We start from the raw sequence: 25,052 nt of genomic DNA, 5'->3' as shown, positions 1-25,052 counted from the left end.
CTGCAGTGGTGAAGAGAGATTTGAGCATGAAAGCATAGCTGTCGATTTACTGGTTGATCTACATTACTATTCTCACCTATGGTCACAAGCTGTGGGTAGTGACCGAAAAAATAACATCACTGAAGCATGACGGCAGTTAGCAGGTTTCTCTGTTCAGCCAGGCTTTCTACTTCAGGCTTTCATCAGATGAGTCTACTTCCACACAAAATGAGTGCAGCCTACTCCATCAGAATTGTTATCAGGTGATTATCATCATAAAATCTATAAAAGACATTAAAAAACAAACATTAATATGCAACATTGCTGCAAATAAGACAAGAAAAAATACTACAGGAAATCATTAAGCTTGAAATTTTAAAATTGCTGCACATCAATGCTAAATGGACTGGTTCTTATATAACACTTTTCAACTCAACCCGAGCCCTCATTAAGCAAACACTTTTACTGTATAAGCGATGTCAGAACGGAGGCATCACAGAGCAATTTAGGGTTGGGTTTTTTGCCCAGCGATTTTCGGAATGCAGACTCGAACAGCCAGGGATCAAACCACAAACCTACCAATTAGTAGATCTACCTCCTGAGCTACAGCCACCCCCACTCTTCTATTCACGACAGCTGTTGTGATCTACATGATGATCATGTATGTGTCCTGTTCATTTCTAGTGCAGTATTTCTTCCAATAAGCTGCAGTTATGACATTCACACATACAACAGTTAATAGAACAAAATGTGCTGGAACACACAGAATTTTTCCATGAATAGTTTAAAATTATTTTGTGGATTAGAATGCACATAGACTGTTTGTGTGACCCAGTGTGCTATAGTTTGATGACCAACTCCCTTCCAACTGTGAGTCTTTGAGGAAAGACCAATGAATATTTAAACATCTAATATAATTTACGCTTGCTTACTCACACCCACAAATGATAGGGTACATCGATACTGACTTAGGTCATTACACTAACAAGAACCCCAATATAGTGAGTAATTTATAATGCATGTATGTGTGTCTGTGCTCATGCATGTCTGTGTCTGTTTCTGTGTGAGAACAGGTGACAGCTAAGGTCACTGCACAAGATTTGATATATGCAGTCTGCTGAAAAATGACAAAAGTAATTCATTGCCTATATCCGTAACACACACACACACACACACACACACACACACACACACACACACACACACACACACACACACACCTACAAACACAGACACAGAAAATCAAGCCTTACACTGTCATGTTTTTATCATTAAAAGATGACCAGAAAAATACAAACACACAGTTGTACTTAATATTTGATGAACATGAACTGGAACCGCTGACAAAAGAACAACTCACAGAATTCCCACAAATAGTCATTGTGCAGAATTCAACAAAACATTCAAGAATATCAACAAAGTTCAAGACATTTAATGATCCAATTCATTTTACCGGGATCACCGTATGTTCATTTAATGGATATTATGCTGGAAAATAAATACACAGGACAATCAGATGATGGAATTTCTGACACAAATTTAAATATAGAGTAAATTACAAACATAACTTTGGATGAGTAATATATCTACCACTTTCCTTAACAATTACTTTTTTCAGATTATGCAGTAGATTTTAAAGTGAAGTAAAATAGTAAGAAAGTACAGATTTTTTTTTTTTTTTTTAGTGTCAAATTTTGTTTTTTATAATTTATTTTTAATTCCGCACTCACATGCACACTCACACACTTACACATACAGACACTCTTGGTAATGAGAACTAGATGAAAAACTATTTCTCCACTGTCCTCTATGCTTGGGTGCAAATAGGATAAACACAGACTTAACCACAACCCTCAGAGGATCCTGATGACCTTTACTAACTTTACAGAGCTGTGTGTGTGTGTGTGTGTGTGTGTGTGTGTGTGTGTGTGTGTGTGTGTGTGTGTGTGTGTGTGTGTGTGTGTGTGTGTGTGAAACATAAAATGTCACAAAACAGCATACAGGAAATAATAAAGACGAACAGGAAGAACAAATAAGAAAGTAACTATTTTTGTTTAGAACTTAGTAGTGTATTACAGGCACACATGCAATGTACATGCAGTGACACATCCTCTTGGACTGTCAAATATACGTTTCACAATATCAAAAAGGTCAAACTAAGAAACATGCTTTTCTAAAGACTAGCTGCTAAAGCTAGTAGCTACTAATGCTAGTAGCTAGTTTCAGGCTACATGCTTCACATGACAACCTAGTTTTCAATACATAGTATATATACATTTTTCCCTTATAATGTATGAAAAACAGATCAATCTGTTTTTCCGAAAACCCAAGAAATTCCCCAAATTCTGTTCGCTAATGAAGCTCCTGCTTTACTGTAACCACATACCCACATGAAACTGACAAGAACATCCAGCACAGATATCACTAATGTGCAGATGGATCAGTTTTTCTTTTAGATGAAAACAACAACAAAAGCAATGAGTAAACTGTTTTGAACCACTTCACAAGTTCAGGAATACAAATATGTATTTGCAACGTTTTTCAGTTGTAGTAAGCGATGAGAATTTTTTGGGTGTGGCAGGACAATCACAGCCAAGTAATCATTTATCTTTTCTGGTGTATGTGTGTTTGTGTGTGTCCACTCTGCCAACCTTGAGCTGAGGAATGACTCCATAATCATTGCTCTGCTCTGCACCCATCTAGCCTGCAAGCATTAGTTATTACGTGCTCACACATGAGAACCATAAGTCAGAAATTCACATTAGTAATTACACACACACACATTTTAGTTCCCTGCTCTCTACAGCAATCTATAATATGCAGAGACAGACCAACACACACACATACCTCTATTTTGCTCTCACCACATGCACCAACTAATCATAATTCAGATACACACACAGTCACTGGCATCCAATATATTACTACTGCTATGGTCTCAGCTGTAATGTGTCACTCAGCTATGCCCAGATGACCGTTTTATGCTAAGTGCATGTATGTATGAGCGCACATGTCCATGTGGGGTGGTATTTGACCCTGTCATGTTGCAGTGCTAAAGGTTAAACTGATTAGGCAGTGACTGATTGTGTCTCTCCTGATCAATTTGAACTTAATGATAGATGAGTCAACATTGTGATACCTCACCGATGGTCAACTGGCTATTACTGCATGCAGTGTAAGCTATACATTTATTGTTTCCAGTGACTGGTGAATTGCCCCAGTTCCATTTAAGGAATATACACAAGCTTTCATATATAAGCAGTATGCTGAGCAGCTTGGAATTCATGTAATGATTCTGGGATGGACTACCCCCTCTGGACAGCAAGGAATATCTAACTAGTACCTGTCAGGTAATCACAGCCATGTATGACAGGCAGTCGCTCAATCAGATACATTTATGACAGCTTATTTAAACCAGACACCCACTCATGCCCTGTGGCTGCGCATCTTATGTGTATATGTGTGTGTGTGTGTGTCTGTGTGTAAAAGAGAGAGAGAAAGAGAGAGAGAGAAAGAGAAGCTGTGGAACATGTGTGTATGGGTTTCATTACAGTTTTTGCCCGTTGCTTGAACACTATAAACCCATGCTCAGACTAAAGTAACACAACGTGAAGCTTTTGTTACCATACCTCAAACACATGTACCCATACCTTAAACAAAAGCGCTGCTTTGCACCCCAGTACCAATTATGCAACACTCCTACCCCTTTATGCAACACACATGGTCCTGCATGCTACACTCTATTTCATACATAAGACACTTCGCTCACATGAAATCTCAGGGTGCCATTCGGAAAACACATGTATCCAAAATACAAAACACATCGGATAATTGCAACCACTCAAATACACACCTGAAGGCACGTACTTGCAAAACCGAACACCAATTAGCCAACTACAAAAAGCCCTCAGCGTAGCCATTTCAAGAACTTTGCAAGCATGGATGGAGGGAGAGCAAGAGGAAGAGGAAGAGGTAGAGGAGGAGGAGGAAGAGGAGGAGAAGGCCGAAGAGGCCATGAACGGACCCATATTTCTGATGAAATAAGAGCAACTTTGGTGGACCATGTCATCAACCATGGCCTGACTATGAGGGAAGCTGGGCAGAGAGTCCACCCACATCTAAGCCGCTTCACAGTGGCATCTGTAATACGAACATTCCAACTAGAAAACAGGTATGTCTTCACCTCCATACCTTCTGCTCTACTCAGATGGTTTCATAGCACTGTTCTACAGTATATCACATTACCATATCAAGTGTACGGGGTGCTAATGCTCCTTTTGCAGCCAAAGTGGCTGATTCCTTATATTGAAGTACAGTGTTGTACAGTGGATGACACAGTACATACAGTAAAGTACTGTAAGAAAAATAAGCAAACCGATGACAATATGTGGTTGTATTCCTCCAGAATGACCCGAAGACCTTCTGGGGGAGGACGGCAACGCCTGTTCACACAACAGCAGGAACTTGCCGTTGTGGACCTAGTGAGGGCAGACAATGCCATCCGTCTCCACCAGCTACGACGGAAAATACTTGCAGACAGGCGAGTGTTCAGCAACATAAACCATGTGAGCATCACCACCATCAGACGCATCTTGGGTAAACACAGCATCACCATGAAGCAGCTCTACAGAGTCCCATTCGAGAGGAACAGTGACAGGGTCAAAGGACTTCGAGCTGAATATGTACGGGTACGTGTAACTGTCCCTTACATTTACAATAGAGTATTGGTGAAGTCCAGTAGCAGCTGAATATGTACCATATCAGTACCACATGGATCTATTCTGAGAGCTACACAGGTACCTGTGTGATGGGGTGAGGGTGCCGTATGTGTAGCACTGTAGTACAGTGACATGTTCCCCTTTTTTTCAGAGAATCTCGGCCATGGATGGAGCTGCACAGCCTCATGAATACATTTTCATTGATGAAGCTGGATTCGACCTGAGCAAAACAAGACGACGGGGTCGTAATGTAATTGGCCAAAGGGCAATTGTGCACGTCCCAGGGCAGCGCGGGGGAAACATCACATTATGTGCCGCCATATGCCTTCGAGGGCTTCTGCACCATCATGCAATACTAGGTCCATACAATAGCCAACACATACTCACATTTCTAGATGCTCTCCATGATATAGTTGTACAGAACAGAGCAGATCAGCCCAGGTTTGTGGTGATATGGGATCATGTCAGTTTCCATCGGGCTGCTCTGGTCCAGGCCTGGTTCTCCAACCACAATCAATTTGAAGTGGTATACTTGCCCCCTTACTCACCATTTTTAAACCCTATTGAGGATTTTTTTAGGCTTGGAGATGACGTGTATATGACCGCCAACCACATGCCCGCATGCCTCTTCTGCAGGCAATGGAACAGGCCTGCGGCGACATTCAGGTGACAGCAATCCATGGATGGTTTCGACATGCAAGAGGATATTTTCCCCGGTGCCCAGCGGGAGAGGACACTGCTTGCGATGTTGATGAGGTCCTGTGGCCAGACCCCAACAGACGGCGGGATCCATGAGCCCACTTATGCACAATTGTCATGGTTTTTTGTGTTTACAGTATAGTGTTTTTTCTATTGCAGTATTATTGTGTTGTGGTTTTTTTTTTTTTTGCTTTATCTGAATTCATGGTACTGCGATGTACACTATTGAGTAGGTCTATTTGCGTTTTTGGTTGTTTGGAAATGTGTCTCCTGTAAATGTGCCTTCTGAATACACAATGGAAATCAAGGACTGCAGTGTTTTATGTAAAGAAGACTAGTGTGTTCCCCCTGATCTGTAAGTGTTTGCATATGATGCAAGTATGTGTCATTTTGTCAACAGAGTTACATTTTGACAGAGGAATGTTAGGTTTTGACAGCAGAGTTTAGGTTTTGGGAGTGGAGTTTCATTTTGGCACAGATGTGTATGGTATATTTCCCAGTGTTGTGTCGTGTTTACTTGTGTTTAGAGTTTTGGCACAATGAGCGACGTTTTGCCAAATGTGTTCAAGCAACGGGCAAAAACTGTAATAGTTTTGATGTTATGGGTGTATTTACACCCCACCACACACCTATAACAGACGCTTAGAGATACACAACCAGTTGCTGGTAAATTTACATGAGAATATTTTAAAATATGTTTTTGCCAAAAAAAAAAAAAAAAAAAACCTAAACAAAACCAGTTTCAAACACCTTTCAAGCTATGTACTCTTGCCAAACAAATGGATTTAACAGCAGCATCCACTGTGGCAAGGCTTGTTACAGCAGTCTTTTATGTGTGTGCAGACCTTAGCTTTTATTTTCTCTTGGATGTAGGTCCATGTAACATTTTGTGTGTAAATGTTTTGAGACCAGCATGAACTTTAAACACTCTGTCCTTCTTATGCTTCTGATGATTTTTTTTTTTTTGTCTGTTTGTTTATTTGTTTTCATTTTATTCAGCAGTTGACTTTCTAAAATTAAATACTATGACCAAATGGAGTTGGTTATTGAATCTTGTCTGCAAGTTTTTCTGGACAGTGAACCAAGCCAGGACCTAAATTGGGCATGGCATGTTTTCTACTTAATGGCATATCACTGATATTAGATATGTTACAAAAACTTTAATGAGATATCTAGATATTTTTTCATTCAAAGAATAAACTTTCTGGACTCAGAAAGGCCTCTATTGGATAGTTGGAGTGCCTTGTTTTGGCTGCATGATTCCTAATTAGCATTTCGTTATTAACACATGGTTAAACACGTTTTGAAATTGTGTAATTATTAATATTTTTGTCGATATACGCAGCAGTATGCAATCAAAGTGTCCATAATCTCGTGTCCTCTGTATGTTTTCACTGCCTAATGGATTCAGAAAAGCATTTAAATTCACCGTGTATAACTGTAGACGCTTTCTGGGAGAAAAAAAAAGATTGAAGCACAAGAGAAAGGAGAGAGTGTCAAGCTAATAGTGACAGTGACTGGTATCATTTTTAATTTTTATGGATCATTCATTTGAAGACCTTAATGAATGTCCCAGTGTTGTCAACATCCATTTGATGTAATTACTTCTTCAATGCACTCAAAAATGAGTATTTTTAATGGCTGATTTTAATGACTTCTGTAATTACAGTTTTTCTCAAATGTTAAAACACAAAAGCCAATCCTGTAACCCAAATGACCAGTAGTCTAAACACATTTACTAAATGTAGCCACCATATTCCAGTACCATAAACACATGTCACATGAAGACACAAGTCACAAAACACAACCCTCTGTACTCATAAATCTAAACACATTTTTCCTTGCTAAAACACATGTTGCAAAACAACTCTGCTCATATCCTCAAATGAAAGCCCATGTGATGCAAAATGCTTGCCACAGTCACCAATCTTTGAACACAGGGAACATACCTGGCGTCATTCACTACACACAATGACTCAAAATTGAAGACACTTGTTGCTAATGCTGTACCCACATGTAAAAGCAAGTTCAGAGTGCACAGTATGCTGAAGGTTCCAAACAAACACAATGGATGAAGGCAGAGTCAGGGGAAGAGGAATTTGATGCAGAGGAGGGAGAAGAGCTGGCCCTGGAAGAAGAGGAGCAGGCCAATGAGGAAGAGGAGTTCAAATGAGAGGAGGAAGAGGAGCGACCAACGAGGAAGAGGAGAAGGCCAACATGGGAGAGGAGAAGGTCCAGGAGGGAGAGCAAGACAACCTCGCACCATCATTACGGACGAGATGCGAGCAACAGCTCAGCGACATGATGCCGCACAGTGATTGTGGTGTGTGTGTGGTGTGAATAACGTAAATAAAAAAACTTCACACCCTGTTCATGTTTTCAAGATTACTGTTGTGTGCAATAGATTCTGTTTTTGCATTGAGTTGTGTTACAGTAGTGTACGTACATGCAGGATTTTCTATAGATTTATACTACTCATATGAAACTCACAAATCTAAATGCCTAATCCTCTGCAGAGATCTACGACGATCCGTTACTGTATAGTTTCTAAAATATGCATTGGCAGTTATGAAACAAAGAACCTTCTCACAAATTGAGCATTGTGTTTTCAATTGTTTTGCTGTAGTGTGTAATGCTGGTGGTAACGTTTGTGACATGTGTTTTAGCATTTGAGAAAAACTGTAACACAAGCAGGTGTATTTCTGAAGAAATAGCGCAATTTTACTCAAACGATGCTCATTTGAGCTTTTTTCTTCTTCTCTACTTGCCTTTGTTTTGTCCTCTCTATTAATAACTTTAAATCATTTCTGTCTCCATTTCTGTCTCTCTCCCTGCCTCCCACTCTCTCCCACTCCTCTCTCTGCCTCACTCTCTCTGCCACTCCTTCTCTTTCTTGCAGCATGTCTTGCAGGCTTTTCATAAGTCTGTCTGTCGATCTGTCAACCAGTCACACTTTTGTGTGACAATGAATTGTCCAGTGAGACTAGTTGGTGACAGCTTCCACCACAGTGCAGTGCCGTACCAAACAGGCAGGGTGACTGCAAGGCGTTTGTGGAAGCGTGTGTGTGTGTGTGACTGAGAAATGCTGTGCATCATCTGAAAGGCTGAGCATGAGAATAATTGTGTGACAATACATGTTTTGTGTTTGCGCTTATAAACAGCATGTGAGATTAAGTTGTTTTCCAGTGGCAGTGTTCGCATTAATGCAAAAACAAAATATTGCAGAACTGCCAGTGTGTAAAATGTCAAACACTGTGTCCATTAGTGTACATTCCTGCTATATAACAAAATGGGTCACAGGCTGAGCTTTATATCAGGTATTTTCTCATATGACAGCAATACTGGCATGTTTTAATGAACCTGGCTCCAGAGAGAGACTAAATCTGGATCCTGCACTGGTAACCTCAAGGTGATAATCCTCATGATCCTTTTTATTCCTGTCTTTCTTTCTCTTTTGGGGGGGCTGGGCAGGCGTTTTTTTCTGGCTTCCACGTGTGCTGCTAAGTGCTCATTACTGTTTTACTCTGGTTTCATTGCAGTATATTTATCAGATTTATCAGAAATCATCTGTCAATGAAAGATTGCATGTAGTACAGTTAACCTATAACTTTACTTTGAATTATGGCTCTTGCTGTTTTTCTTTCTTTTATATTTTTATATCAGTCCAATTCTTGTGTAATAAGATAACATAAAAACAGCTAATATCTAGTATGTTTCAGTCCCAATTATTTGCTTTTCGAACGAATGGTCTTTACATTACATGTACGTTGAGTTTTTGACTATTTGATTTTACGTCCACGACATTAATAAATTATAACAATGAAAACTAAAGAAGCGAGAAGTATTGTGGTCATGTAGCATAGGAACACAAAGTGGATGGGCTAACAGTTTGCTTGAAATCACTACAGGATTGTTAAGTAACCAACAATCATTAATATGGAGGTATGAGCTGACATGTACATACAGTATGTGGAAAGACAGAAGTCACTAAGTGCAGAAGCAGGACCTCCTCACAGAACAGAGTAGGCACCACTGACAATGAACATGGCATTGACTAAGTCAGAAAAAGCCTGGAATTGAAGAGCTTGGTTGGAGGTGGATTTGCAAAACAGCTTGCAAAGGCCGCAGCCACTGTATGCAGGCTGAAGCACCTTAAATAGCGTAGAGTATCAGTTGATTTTTATATATATATATATATATTTATATATATATATATATATATATAAAATTCAAAGATTAAGACTTTTCTATACGTATCCATTCAACAATAAAAAAAACAAATACACAAAAAAAAACTGCCACAATTTCCTCCTTCTCTACTGATGTTCTTCTTGGGATGCAGAAAGTCCACCAGGAGTTTCTGCATGCATTATCATATAGTGCATGTTTATAGTAGGCTGAGTAAATCTACATTCACCACACTCTGTTACATCTGCAACAGATTCAGGCAGTGGAAATAAGTTCTCAAATGTGAAATGAATGAACTGTTGTGGAATTAAAAGATAACACATTCAGCACATTAAGCATTGCGAAGGCATAAGCTGATCTTCACAGAACTGACAAGATATTTACTTAAAATGTTCCATATATTCATTTTGGATTTGAAAGTAAAACCACCGCCTCTAAGTCATCATTTCTTATTTCCACATTACAGAAAATCCACACCATAAAAGGTACATTTTGCTTGATAAATCATTGTGATTTTCCTTCCTTTCCTCTATATTTAAACAGAGATAGTCCAGTACCCATGTTTGGGTAGCATCATTTTTTCCAATTTTCGCTCATTATGTCATTATAAGAAATTTGGATGTTCTCCCCATGCCTGCATGGGTTCATTCTGGATACTCTGGCTTGATCCCACAGGGGACATAGGTTAAGTGGTGATTCTAAATTGTCTGTAGGTGTTAATGTGAGCATGGTTGTCTGTGTCAACCCTGTGACAAACTGGTAACTTGTCCAAACAGTGCCATAGCTGGGATAGGATCCAGCTCCCCTGTGACCCTGAAATGGACAGTGTTGGTCAAGTTACTTGAAAAAAGTAATCAGTAACTAATTACCAAAGAAGTAATCCTGTTACTTTACTGATTACTTATTTTCAAAAGTAATTAATTACTTAGTTACTTAGTTACTTTTTAAAAACACGATCTACAACCTGAATAGGTGATAAAGCGATAGATCTTTCAGCCCAGTTCTACTTTTTCTACATAATCCATCATACAAGATGTAATCAAATGGAAAGGTCCCCTTTTAAAACTTGTTTTATTAGTTTTAACCTTTTAACTTTATGCATCAAGCAAAAATTTCATTATATGCAACATTCTCTGACTGGAAGAAATTTGTTTAATATTTAAACCTATTTTCTGCACATTGCAGCACATAAAATTTAATATTTTTTGTGTTTACACTCACTCTTTCAAATAGATGCAAGTAAAACAGTTTTAGCTGTTCAGAAATACTTTTAATCAGAATCAGAGAAACTTTATTAATCCCAGAGGGAAATTGAATTGTCATAGTAACAAATATAAAACAAACAAAGTTTTAAACCGACCAATTTCTATGTGCCACTATGTAAGAGGAATGATGGAACAGCAGCATTAATTAAATCTATACAACTTGTATGACACTTTCTAGGTTCCTCAAAATGATACCTATCAATCATTTAATGTCTTGGTACAAAAAAGAAGAATGACCAGGAAGAAAGTTTGGAAAAAGACATGCAAACAGAAAAGAAAGAACAAAATCCAAGGAAGCTGGAGGAAGCATGGTAAGCTCTCCTTCTCCCTCCTCTCTGTCTCCTTATTTTCCCATCTCTTCATCGAGGGAACATGGCAAGCTGTCCCCATGTAAGTAGCATTAGGAAGCAGATAACTTGCTGCAATCTGTCACTCCTCTCATTACTGTCTACCTCCAGCGCTCTGAGAAAGTGGGTTTGCAGGAAGGCGAAAAGAGGACGATTGAAAAGGCATGAAAAAAGAGGAAGAAAGTCAATGAAAACGTGTGAAGAAAAGGGGAAGAGGAGAGGATGAGATAAAGGGAATGTGGGAAAAGAGAAAGCAAGCGAAGAAATGGAGCTGAAAACAAAGGAGGGAGGAGAGAAACAAGGAGAAAAGGTTAACCTCATCATCTTTAAAGATTTATGATCTCTAATTTTCCTTCATTATTTCTCAAAGTTTATGTTTTTAAGTTCTTCTCTTTCTCTGAATCCCTATTTTGTCTTACATCTCCAACATTATCCTACTTATTGTATTCCCCCATTTCTTAATTTCACCTACCCTATGTATATATGTCATTCCTCTCACCATTTCCACTTTAGCATCACTTCCCAATGTTTTTCCTCCCCCCTCTCTAGTTTTCTTCCCTATTAGATGCCTAATCCCTCTCTTTTTCCTCCTTTCACCCAACCTCCTCCTCCATCCACTCCAGTCAAAACCAGTTTGTGTGTATTCCAACAGAAAGTACCGGACTGAGTCTGGTGTATTCCCTTATCAGTCTGAGCCGTAGCTGAGTGTGTGCCATCCAGCCGCTCTGTGCTGGCTTTCAACACTTAGCAGATGCCAGCGCAGAAAACTTATAGCTTGATGTAACAATGCTGGCACCTATTGGTAATGGTAAACACAGCAACCTTTATGCACACAGAATAAAGTGAAAGGGAAATCAACCTGAAAAAAAAAATTCTGTGATGGGTTTTGAATCAAAGAAGAGTACTGTAAATCTGATGCACTATAATGATGATTTTTCATTTTTTAGGAATTTGGTCTCCTTGACAAATCATTTCTATATGTTTTGACTTTTATCAAAAATAACTATACATAAAATAAATAAACAAATAAAATAAAAAGTAAGTTAATTGAGCCTTACTTTTCTGGGATTTGATCTTTCATATGATCATCTCTTGCTAGAATCACTGGCTTCAGCTTCCAGAGTATAAGAAAGAAAAAAGGAAGGTTTAGAAAGCTGTTTCTTCTTTGAATGATATACGTACTTCTACTTAACTAATTAACAGTTCATTCCAAAATCCAAACATAATCATTGCCTTCGGCGTATTTCACCTGAGCACTAAACAAATGAAAAAATGACAAAGAAAAAAAGGGCTAATTCACATTTCCCTTTAGTTAACCAAGGGTGAAAATAAACATACTTGTCGTGGAAGAAGGGTCATTTAAGTGACTTTGAATGTGTCATGGTTGCTGGACTGACTGGTCTGAATAATCGAGAATCTACTAAAGATCTACTGAGATTTTCCAACACCAAAGGAAAAAATAGAAAGGGCAGCAGTTCTCTCATGAACATACTTTGATGATGTCAAAGGTCAGATGAGAATGGCCAGACTGCTTAAAGCTAGTATAGTGTAACTCAAAAAAACACTTTTTACAACCAAGGTCAAATTCAAATTCAAATTTTATTTGTCACATACACAGTCATACACAGTATGATATGCAGTGCAATGCTTAGACAACTGCTCGTGACCTAAAAAAAAAAAAAAGACTATGAATAGGATAGGAAATAAATATGAAAATTAAAATGAAGGGTAAATTTAACTAGGAAGGAATAAAATAAAATATAAAAATTAAAGTTAAAAATAAAAATAAAATAACTGTACAACAACAAATTAAAATGAAGGGTAAATTTAACTAGGAAAGAATAAAATAAAATATAAAAAGTTAAAGTTAAAAATACAATAACTGTACAACAAAATACACAATACACAAATACACAATATAGAAATATATAAGAATATACGAAGAAATATAGAACAATAACAGCAGCTGTACAAGTACTAAATGGTAACGAAGAAATATAATGTCCAGGGTTGTGCAATCCACATGTGTAAGTGTCTTGTGCAGTGCAAATATGCTTAAAGTGATTTATTTAAGTGACTTGTGATAGAGTGATTCGATTTGATGACCACGCAGTGTAGTTGTGCAGTGGCCACTAGTGTAAACAAATGTCCAGAATGTCCAGTGTGTGTGTAAAAACCATATGTGTGGGTCAGTATCCCACACATATGGGGAAGAAGCTCCTCCTCAGTCTCTCTGTGTTGGTCTTCAGGCAGCGGAATCGCTTTCCTGACCTCAACAGAGAGAACAGTCCATTGTTGGGATGGCTTAATGTACGCAGAAAAGCATCTGTCATGATTTGGGTGAGTATCCAGTGTTTTTTAATGCTGGCTCAGCTTCTCTGCATCCACCCAACTGGAGCAGAGCCCTGGTGCCACACCTAGACCTCACCACCTGTTCTTCATCTCTGGCAATCACCAGGATGGTACTTAAAACCAGTGTCACTCCCACTTCCCCGACCAGATTTTAACCATCCTCTCCCTTGGTTTTCAGTTCCCATGTCAAAGATTCCCCCACCACGTATCCATGCATTGCCATTGTTTATTCTGTAAACTTGTGAGATCTTATTGCGACTCTGTATTGTGTCTGCACTTGGTACCACTCCCACTTACCAGTCTCCTGGCTTTGACAATCTCTGGATGAGCCATCATTTTCAGCAGTTTGTAGCATTGTTAATTTGTCTTTGTTAACCAAGGCTTTCTGCTTAAAAAGGTGAATTTTATACATCACTTGATTCTTTTTCGGCATAAAATGGTTCAGCCAGCCTTGTCCAGTTTGAAATGTTCTCTGAGGAACACATCTGTTTAGATCACAGTTTAGTATCAGATTAGGACCAGTAAAAAAGCATTAAAACATTTCTACAATTCTGCACCAAGTGTATAAATATAAATTGTCTGTACAATGGATTATACCATTTGTGTGACTGTAACTTTACATGGAGCATCAATTGGTGATATTGATCAATATGTATTGCTTAAGCAGATGATCTATATTGAACATCTTATTTTGAACCAAAACTACAGGTCCAATTCTGGTTGTATATTCATCACAAGCTGCTATGTTGTATAAGTTGCTAAAAGAGATGTACCTTTATGGCATTGAAAACTTTGACCTTCTCCTAGATATACCTCCCAAACCCATTAGTTTTGCTTTGCACTCCACCCCTCAGGGAATTTATTCAAGCTATTTTGGTATCTTATTAAAAAACATTTTCAATCCAAGAGTCCAACAATTTTGAGCCTGGATGATGGTGTTCATACCCATTTACAAATGGAGTGGGGTGCTTTAATATAATGGGTTGTCAGCGCAGGTTTTTGTGTGAAATGTTTTAACTTCATCTAAATATGCAGACAAATTAGACAAGCAATAAACTGCAATAAAACAACAGAGAGAGGAGAGTAGAAATCCAGGAGGCAGAGGTCAATATTACAAGCCGCTTCTGCAAGGGTTTCTTTTTAAATTCTTTCTCACTTCGTGTGCTTTGAAAGAAGAAAAAAAACACCACTACCGCGCAAACAATACGGATACAGAAGGAAAAGCAGTAAGCAGCCTGAGGTGTAAGTTTTTTGTTATGAAAAGAACAGAAAACTCAGAATTAAAGATCAAAATCTAGAGCAAGACAGTGCAAGATTAGACTTTTGATTACTTTGGTGACCCCCACCTACATGCCCCTGTTCCCTACTTTGATAACCCTGCCTCCTCCACCTACTTCTCCTTTTGCGTCTTTGGTTTTCATTGTTGTGAAGCCCTTGCACATCAGTTCCAACTGGATCACATATGAGAGAGGGGATCGGGAAGTATAGAGGAGAGGTAGCATGTTTCTTTCTGCAACTCTTGTTGCCTTTGTGTCATGCCAGCTTGCTCATGTCGGCTGTCATGTCTCTCATCTGACACAGAAGCTTGATGCGTCTTATTACCACTCATAAACAGAACACAAGCAGAACTGATAAGAAGGGAAGAGGCAGTTGTCTGTGTACCTGTCCCCGTACATGTGTTTGCAATCTATTTTCATGAATCAAGTTGAGGAGAGAAAGAAAGTTGGAATGTGCCTTGACTATTGTTCTGAGTATGCCAATGGAGTTTTGGCATTCTGGTTATCATACAGTAGGTGATTAGAAAAGAAATATTAGCATCAACTGTAAGTGGCAGTTGTAGCCAAGAACATCTATTCATGTTCATGATCATTTTCGTATTCCATTCTGCATCCTGCACTGTTACAATCCTGAAGTGGATATAAAGCCTCAAATAATAATAATAATAATAATAATAATAATAATAATAATAATAATAATAATAATAATAATAATAATAATAATAATAATAAATTTATCACAGATCGTACTTAGATAGCTTGACCTCCTTACAAACCACAACATATACCACATTCGAAGATAAGTGACATGTTGTCCATAAAAGCAGAATCACTAAATGCTAATACACAGCAACATAAGAAATAAGAAAATTGTTACTGTTACACTGAAAACCAACAGCCAATAAAAAGTGCACACATTCATGCAAGATGGACTAAATTACAAACATACATTGAAGAATGGAATAAAATAAAGAAGGAAATACATTTGACAAATGAAGGGGATGTAATAAAGATCAAGGGAATAATAGAAATTGCCTGCAAAAAACAGAGCAAAAAAGAAAGGGAAACAGTGGCGTAATGATGAAAGAAAAGGAGAAAATTGGAAAAGGAACAAATGGATGAAAGAGGAGATAAAGATTAAATATTAAAGGGAAAAACAAAAGCAAATCAGATAACTGAAGCAAGGTATAAAAGAAAAAAAAGAAAAATAGCAAAAGCGACGAGTAAGAGAAAAAAGAAAATGTTTTGGCCACAAGCACCAGAGTTCTAAATCTTCCTAAGGGAGTCATGAATGTTTGTATTAATGGAATTGCATCCAGGGTTGTATGGCATTGCACTGGTTAGCAATGTTGCATTACAGCAAAAGCATCCTGGGTCCCTTTCGGGGCATACTTTGCTTTGTCAGTGGGCTGGCTATAGCTCAGGAGGTAGAACAGGCCATTTACTAATCAGAAGGTTTGTGGTTTGATCCCTGACTTTTCCAGTCTGTGTAGGATAGATGGATGGATGGCAGCACATTAAATAGTTAGATAAAGATAAACACTGTAGGAATGCTAGGTTAAATCAGTCATTATTTTCTAAGAACCAGTGATGTCTGTAGCAAATTTTATTCCAAACCTGAATCTGAATTTTGAAGAGATGCTTCAATCTCAGACTGAGATAGCTCAGACAAAGTTTTTAAAATATGGAGAAAATATTAGAAAAAGGGAAAGCACAAAAAAGCAAGATGTAATAAGCTGATTAAGAAGAACACTGTAATAGTATTAATCACAAGAAAACAAGAACAGGTGTGGAAATGTAAGAAATAACAGGGAACTTCAACTGTAAACTCATCCAGAAACTCCAGAGTTAGGTCTCACTATCAAATATTAATGGTGATATTTAATATTTAATGGTGAAAATCAGAAAAGCTTCGTACACGCACTCACAGACACAGGCACCCGTACACTTTCTTCTAATGCATATGCTCCACATTTTCAGGGTTATACACCTAATTCTTCATTATAGCTGAATTTTTTGAAGAAACCACACAAAATAATTCAAATGATTCAGGCCATATTACTAACACCAGAGCAGAGATGTGCTGAAATAATCGAGATTCAGCTGTAAATTACACCTAACAATGTTTATGCGGCTAAAGATGGCTGGATCAGTCGCAGCTGTTGTACAGTTTTAAGCTATTCCTAGTTTACAATAACATAGCCACCTTTGTTCCCAGCTACTGTTACTATTTATTTAAAAAGCATATATATACTATATACATATAATTTTATCCGTTTATTATTATACTCCATTCATAACATACGTGGAATGCTAAATGAAACATTGAGTTATACGAGTCTATAAGACATACCATGGCTGGAATCTGATCCAGTGTCACTGCCAGCCATCGCAGTGGTGTCTGTATGCACAAACTCATTAACCAGTCTTTCAGGATGTGAAGAGTACCTCTGCTCAGGAGACTTGTCATCTGCAAAGATTCCATCCTCACTAGAAATCGGTGCCTAATCTCATCAGAAACCTGATGGCAGAAGCATATCGCAGAGCTGCATGCAGAACTGGATAGAGTGGGACATGTAAGGACGGTGGGTATGTGAAATAGAGATTAAAAAAAAAAAATACACCTTGCAATGAAATGCTCTTACGCCTTCTTTCCCATGTATCTGCATTCTATCCAAAATGATTAGGATTTTGAGACTACTGCCATCAGAAAACAAAGGAGAAACTGGCATATGAAGAGACTTTTTGAAATGCGTACTGTAGTTAGAAAATGTTTTAATTTTGATTCAGTTATGAATGTCCAAACCTTCAGCACACATGCAGTTGCTTTTTCAAACAGTGAAATATGATTTATGTTATAATCCCTAAGAATTCAATTATGGGCAGGATTTTGAGCAAAAAAGAATTTGTCCCTGTATGTAGTAGCAGACATACTTTGAATTTGGATTATGTTCCCACGCACAAGAAAAGCAGTGAGAAACAGCACATTTAATGACGTGATGTGAAAACTAGTAGACTAACTCTAGGGTTGCAATCTTGAAGCCACAAGTTCCTGTGAAAAGCTGTCAGTATACAGTACAATAAATACTCATGCAGGTTTACATTTCTACTTAAATAGCCAATGGCAGCTTGAGTCCTGTCCCCATTGATCAATACATATAGCAGGGACTTAAAATGGATAATATAATGAAACAATTACATAAAGGAGATACTGATATAACATAGCAGTTTCCAACCCTCGATAAGTGTTTAGAAGTGATAATCCCAACTTCTATAGCTCAGAAAGCAAAATGTTTCCAGTTACATGAGATTACTCATTACTTGAGATCATTTTCAGCTGTGCAAAAATATGATGTCTTCTTTATTGTAGTTTTTGTTTCATAAAGTACAGGATTTTCAATGGATGAAATATCTGGACTTTAGTCTTTGTTGTTTTGTTTCTTGTTGCTGAGCGTTCACTCATATTTCCAGATGTTAAATAGTGTCCCTGAGCCCATTTTTACTAGATGTCCGTTATTATTGCGTACCCCTAGTTGAAATGGCCCAAAGATCACATCCATTCAATCTTATTTTTCAATCTTGTCCCTGCCCTGCAGAGATTTTGCAATAATTATTTTAATGATATATATATATCTTTTAATGATATATATATATATCTACTGTAGATGCTGAAGTCTATAAACAAACATAGTCATTCACAAAGCTATTTACTTTGTGAATAACGGGGTGGACAAATAATCCAACAATGTTGTCGTAATGTGTGTGGATGCATACTCAAACACAGACTCAGAGTACAGGATTGATGTAGAAAAAGTAAAACTTTATTTAGGCACAGAAGTTGCCCCAACAGCAGCAGATCACAAAGTCCAAGTATCTAAACAGAAAATATGACAGGGACTTTAATAGGAACATGATGGGAGGGCGATGGGACAACTTCAGATGGTACAGCACAGAAAAGAACAATACCAGGGGAACACAGCTGAAACTAATCACAGAAAACAGGACAAGGAAAGTAAAACTATATACAAAGCACAAAAGAGAAAGTGATACCAAAGTAAAACTTTTTTTTGATGTATAGGATTTAAACAATTTCCCAATCATTGCAATGTTTTTATTAACATCTGTAAAGAGGTCCAGAGAGGTATAAATAGGTTTCTTCAACCTTCCTGGATCAACTTTCCTTTCAGTTTCTTCTCCAACCCTTCAGTTCCTTTCCTTCCATTTCTTTAAACTTTTCTCTTCTCAACCCCATCATCCCCCACTGACACTGCCTTTTCATATCCTTGCTGATTTTGTTTAGTTCTCTTTTCTAGCTTCCTTTTTTCCTCCCAAACTTCCTCTCATTTCTTCTTATCCCAATCCATCCCCTTTCCTCCACAGATTTTCTGCCACCGGAGACCACAGAAGCTAATCCCAAAAAGCTGTTTTGCATTGCAGGAAAGAAGCAGCAGGCCTCCTCCTCAAAACCGACACACAACCACCAGCCTCACAGCATCTCTTCTTTTTTCTTCACTACTGTTTGATTACATGCTTCTTTCTCATTAAATGCACAAATAAAAAAACACACAAATTCTTTAAATGCTTTAAATTTTTGAAGAGCTGATTTCTCCACTGATTTTAATAAAGCCACTCCTTGCGATGTCAAGCATATAGGAACGAGTGGTTGGAGAAGAAAACTCAAGGCAAGAGCTATAATGGACACTTATAATAAATAGATAATGCTTTCCAGTTCTAGTTGCCCATTCTTCTCAATTCTCTAAGGATCCCTTATTCTATTTTAACTGCAACAGCCCAGTTGCAAATTTGCCCATTTTCTTTACAAAATTATCAGCAGCAGACAAAAGAAAGCAAAATCCAATTTTTGGATTATCTTAAATTTGATGCATTAATAAACTCTTAAAATGAAATATTAAGAGTTTACTTAAAGTGACCAAACCTGCCTCTGATTCTGGAGATGGAAATAAAAAGAAATTCTGCCAGAAGAGATTAATTATTATGTATGATGGCTTGTGGAAAACTCTTTGGTGTCACAGTGAAATTTGCTGGATACTTTTTCTCATGCTGATTTAATGTTGTCAAGCGGCATATCCAAACCAAAAGTGCTCTATTTTCCATAGGCTAACCATTTAACAATTAACCCAAAAGCTAACCAAGTAATTTTCTGGTTTCTAAACCTAATCATTGTATCACAGCAGAACATTTGCGCCAAGCAAAAGTGACTGATGAAAAATTGTCATAGAATATAAAGAATTAGCATTTATGAGAAAGGGTTGCAACAATTTTACTTCATGGAGAAGCCAAGACTGCCAAGATGTTGGGCTCCTAGTAAGTCAATTCAATTTAATTCAATTCGGTATATATAAAAGAAGAAGAAAGAAAACTTTACTGGTCCCCATGGGGAAATTCCTCTCTGCATTTAACCCACTCACTCAGTGAAGCAGTGGGCAGCCATTGGGCGCCTGAGGAGCAGTGTGTAGAGACGGTACCTTACTCAGGGATACCTCAGGGTAGCCATTCAGTGGGTTCAAACTACCGACCTTCCGATCATGGGGCCACCACTCTACCTACTGTGCTATCCCTGTCCCTGTATAGCACCAAATCACAACAACAATCAACTCAAAGTGCCTCATATTGTAACGTAAAGCCTCTAAAACATTACAAAAAATAACCCAACAATTACACCACCTTTGTGAGCAGGCACTTGGTGACAGTGGGAAGGAAAAACTCTACTTTAACAGGAAGAAAACTCCAGCAGAACCAGGGTCAGGGAGGGGCAGCCATCTGCTGCTACTGGTTGGGGGAGAGGGGAAGAAGACAGAACAAAAGACACAGAGTTAGAGATTAATATTAGCTAATGATTAAAGAGAGAGTGCAGAGATTTAAAAAAATTTAAGTGCAGAAGAAACACTCATGGGAGTCCTCATGGGAGGCGTCCAGCAGCCAAGGCCTATTGCAGTGTGACTAAGGGAGGGTTCAGGGTCACCTAACCCAGTCCTAACTATAAGTGTTGTCAAAAAGGAAAGTTTTACGCCCAATTAGAGATGGCTCCAAACTGGGAGCTGGTTCCACAGAAGAGGGCCCTAAAAGCTGATGGCTTTTCTATTTAAGGCCATTCTATTTTAACTACTCTAGAGACCACAAGGAAGCCTGAGAGTGAAGTACTCTATTAGGGTCTTATAGTACTGTGAGGTCTTTAAGATAAGATGGGGCCTGATTATTCAAGATATTTCTTCCTGCTTTATTTTTTTTAGTCAGTTTACACTGTTGGCATTTTTACTTCTTTTCTTTATTAGTTTTCTCTCCTTCATGATTGCTCAACCAATATTAGTGTCACTTGTTTCCATTTCAACCATCACTCTCAGTGAAAATGACTCCACTTGTTCACTTCTACTTGTCATATTGCACTGTTCCTCCGACAGTAAAGCCACCCAGGCCTTTCTTATATTTCTAGTCTTCTTTGTTTTGCTCATGTTTTTCTTGTTTTTATCCCTTGCGTGTTTATTTCTTTGTATGTGACCATCAGGGTGTTTTATGGACCTTGACTTTGGCCTACTTCTCATTGGAACTGTTTATCATCACTGTTCTCCGTGTATGACTATCACCGGTTTTTAGTAGCAAAGGCTGAATTATGGTCTTTTATGTGTATCTTGTGTTTGAATTCTCTTCCTTCACTGACTGTCATAATAACACTTTGACATGGAGAGACACACATTTCTAGAGAGTTTCAACAACGATTGTAAATATATCCAGGAACATTAAAGATCAACAGGAACAAACCTTGATACATCTTTGTGAGCCCTGAGCAGTAAGAAAAGGGCAAGCACTCCTCACTAAAATATCGCACCCTCTCTGTGGTGAATATGCCTCAAAATCTTTACCTTCTAACTCTTTTGAACAAAACCAGGTGATATGAGATGTGTGTTGCTTATAAATTATGGTGCTTTGATTCTTGTGGTTATTGTTATCATTTTTTTTGAGATAACGTAAATAACATCTGTGTAATAGTGATGCATGCTAACTTAACCATGACACATGCTAACACTAAGTTAGCGAAGAACCCAGAGTGGTGTTAAAGCAGAGTAAATTCATTTAAACGCACGTTGTCTTTGATATGCTGCTTATCGATGGTGGTGGCTCCCAAAGCGGACCCAATGAGAATTAACAAGAAACTGAATTGATAAGTGATGCTGATCATGGAATCTAAATCATTAGACGCTCATCAATTCTGATCCCTCTGATCTGACAGAACAGCATTTTATTCCCTGGCACAAGAAAATAATGAAATTGGGAGGGTGTAAAAGATACAGGAAACAAGAAATTAAGCAAATATTAGTAGGATGAGGAGGGACAATAAATAAATATAATTAAATAAATAAGGAGATGATAATAAAAGTTAAGATCAGGTAGAAGAAGTAATGATGAGGGGGAAAAAAAGTAGAAATACAGACAGTGAGAAAATCAGAAGGGAAAAAAATGAGACAAGAATAATCATGTGAGAGATGTGATCAGGTAAATTAAGGAATAGTGATGCTAGGTAGGAGAAAAAAAACAAATAAGATGGACAAAGGATAAAAAAAATTGGCAGAGATGAGATCTGGGCGATCTTGGCTCAAAGAGTTGGCAGTTCATCATGTAACCGGAAGGTTGCCGGTTCGAGCCCCGGCTCGGACAGTCTTGGTTGTTGTGTCCTTGGGCAAGACACTTCACCTACCGCCTACTGGTGAAGGCCAGAGGGGCTGGTGGTGCGATATGGCAGCCTCGCCTCTGTCAGTCTGCCCCAGGGCAGCTGTGGCTACAACTGTAGTTTGCCTCCACCAGTGTGTATGAATGAATAGTGGAATTGTACAGTGCTTTGAGGGCCCCGAAAAGCACTTTATAAATGTGATTATTATTATCTGGGGAGAAGAAAAGAAGAAGGAACTAGAGAAAGTCTGAGGAGAAATGAAGAGTAGGGAGGCATGAGAAGAAGCAGAGGAGATACAGGAGGACTGAAGGAGAGTGTATGGCAAATACAATGGATTTGGATGGCAGAGTTAGAGACCTCCAAATCCCCTAAAGAAAACAAAACACAGTGAGTGCAGAGCCCTGCATGAGGGGAGATAGAGGTAAACCACAGTGGATTCCACTCGCAGCCAGAACCAGCCTACATTTTCTGCACTCTTCTGGCCCCCAAACCAACAACATATCCAATATTGCTTCCAAAAGCACACACCATGCAGCCACTGTGCAATCCAAATTCCAAAGGCATGTAATTATAAGAGTTAAATTGGGAGCAGGAACTGTTGCACGTTGTACAGGCGGGTACTTATTTCAAAATGCCAAATTGCCTCATGTTGTAAAGCTGCAAAACAGATTTTTGCAGAGCTCATTTCCATTACTGCTTGTGAAATCCAAGAAGACAAACACATTGAGTATATTTCAGCTTATAATTCAATGTTATTATGAGCTTAAGGATAATTTTGGTTTATTTCAGTCTGGCACAACACATAAGCGTGGCTACTGTGTCAATATGGGTCGTGCTTTGCACTTACTAATTCAAATATAAATAAAAGGACCCCCCTAAAACAACATATGCAAGCAGCAGAAGCTTCACAAAATTTATTTCATTTATTGTTTTAGAAATGTTCACAATGGACTGCAAAGAGCGTTTTTGTTATATTAAGGTCAGCCTGCATACTCTTTACATGTAGCTCTAAAATCTCTAAATGTTTTTCTCAGTCTTATTGTTTCACAGCTTATCTTTGGCAGACATTATTTTTTGATTCACCTGATTTTGTTGAGCTGCAACACTCTCACTTGATACCCATGTTGATACTGTTACAAATTCATTTGTTGTAATTACACAGCTGGAATCAGTCCTCCATCTCTGACATCTATTTTTTTCCCTCTCTGCAGCAGATTTTTAATCCTCACTGCAGACAACAGTGGCAGCAGGAACACTTTCACTTGTGTGAAACAGTCTATTAATTGAAAGCTACATATATTGCATTTTCTTGTTGTTTAAAAAAAAAGTGGAAAAAACATTCATACACACATGTCATCAAGACAATGCTAACCTACATATTGCATCTATTACAACAGCATGGCTTCAGAGTAGATGAATGTGGGTGCTGAACTGGCTTGCCCATGGTATAGCCTTTCACTAATTGAAAACACTCGGCATATCATAAAACTAAAAATATGACAAAGAACCAAGACTGTTGTGGAGCTAGAACCCTATATAAAACAAAAATAAGATATTTCTCTTCTAAAAGTCCAGCAACTGATCGTCTCAATTCCCAAAACATTTATAAAATGAACTTTATGTGTAAGCTCAACAAGGGCCATTGCAGCAGGCTTTACATCACTTCCACTTTCCCACACTGTCAAGCTCATTGCTGACATCACTTGTCTAGTCCAGTCATCTTTCTCCCTGCTTTTCTGCCTCAACTTTGTGTGCTTCAAATCTCACAGCACATCTGTTATTCTCCCTTGCAGACACCTTTGTGCAACCCACCTCCTCCCCATCTCCACCTCTCCCATGTTACTCTCCTTCATTTCCTTATTGAACTGTTGTTAAAAAGAAGGGATGCTAAAATTAATGGTAAACATGGCCCTGTCCCAACTTTATTTGATAATTTTTTGTGCTGCCATCAAATTCAAAATGACCTTTTTTTTTGGTTTTTTTCTTAAAATAATACATTCAGACCAACACGGTGATATGGTGGTTAGTGCTGTTGCCTTAGAGCAAAAAGGTAGTAGCAAGAACGGATTTGAATCCACACAATTTTCTGTGTGGTGTTTACATGTTCTCCCCAAGTCTACGTGGGTTCTCTTCATGAACAAGGCTTCTTCAGTCCAAAGACATGCAGTTAGTGGGGTTAGATTAATTCAGTGGTTCCCAAACTTTTTTTGCTAGGCCCCTCTTTGTTTTACAAGAAAATCGTTGCATGCACCCCCTCCCGCACAAACACATCCTCCAACCACACACACCCATATTTTGTTTTCAAACTCCATTGGAGTTTATTCCACACCTCAAACCTTTTGTAAACAAATACAACTGCAATAAATTACAGGTTGCAATTAAATAAACCACTCGCTTTAAAAAAAACAACAAAAAAAACAGAAAAACAAACCATCTTTAATTATTTTTTGGAGATTATGTATCGGAATTTTAGGAGCAACCATGCCTCCAAACACGCTCCTTCCGGTTGTCATCTATATAGGTTCCCCCAGTTCTTCAAGCTG

The 25,052-nt window shown here is 38.2% G+C and overlaps 1 protein-coding gene across 1 annotated transcript; it reads left to right on the top strand.

Moving 5' to 3' along the window:
• The first annotated feature begins 3,807 nt into the window (after positions 1–3,807).
• Positions 3,808–5,977, top strand: LOC147331041 (uncharacterized). The gene is made up of 3 exons (XM_086294279.1): positions 3,808–4,667; positions 4,849–5,230; positions 5,338–5,977. Exons 1-3 carry the CDS (start codon positions 3,918–3,920, stop codon positions 5,490–5,492), a joined length of 1,287 nt encoding a protein of 428 aa, XP_086150405.1. The 5' UTR covers positions 3,808–3,917; the 3' UTR covers positions 5,493–5,977.
• The last annotated feature ends 19,075 nt before the right edge of the window (positions 5,978–25,052 follow it).

This window comes from Aulonocara sp. 'chitande type north' Nkhata Bay, linkage group LG5 (genome assembly GCF_057382095.1).
Source record: "Aulonocara sp. 'chitande type north' Nkhata Bay isolate Kocher_YH1m ecotype deep benthic linkage group LG5, A_spYH_male_GT1.1, whole genome shotgun sequence".
NCBI classification, from domain to species: Eukaryota; Metazoa; Chordata; class Actinopteri; order Cichliformes; family Cichlidae; genus Aulonocara; species Aulonocara sp. 'chitande type north' Nkhata Bay.
The sequence above is the reverse complement of the archived record's forward strand: the minus strand, read 5'-3'. Positions and strand labels throughout refer to the sequence as shown.

Excerpts from the sequence above, each read along its gene's own strand:
- LOC147331041 (XM_086294279.1), top strand. The coding sequence starts at position 3,918 with ATGGATGGAGGGAGAGCAAGAGGAAGAGGAAGAGGTAGAGGAGGAGGA. Across the intron at positions 4,668-4,848 it reads TTCGAGCTGAATATGTACGG|AGAATCTCGGCCATGGATGG; the intron begins GTACGTGTAACT and ends CCTTTTTTTCAG. Across the intron at positions 5,231-5,337 it reads TCAATTTGAAGTGGTATACT|TGGAACAGGCCTGCGGCGAC; the intron begins TGCCCCCTTACT and ends TTCTGCAGGCAA.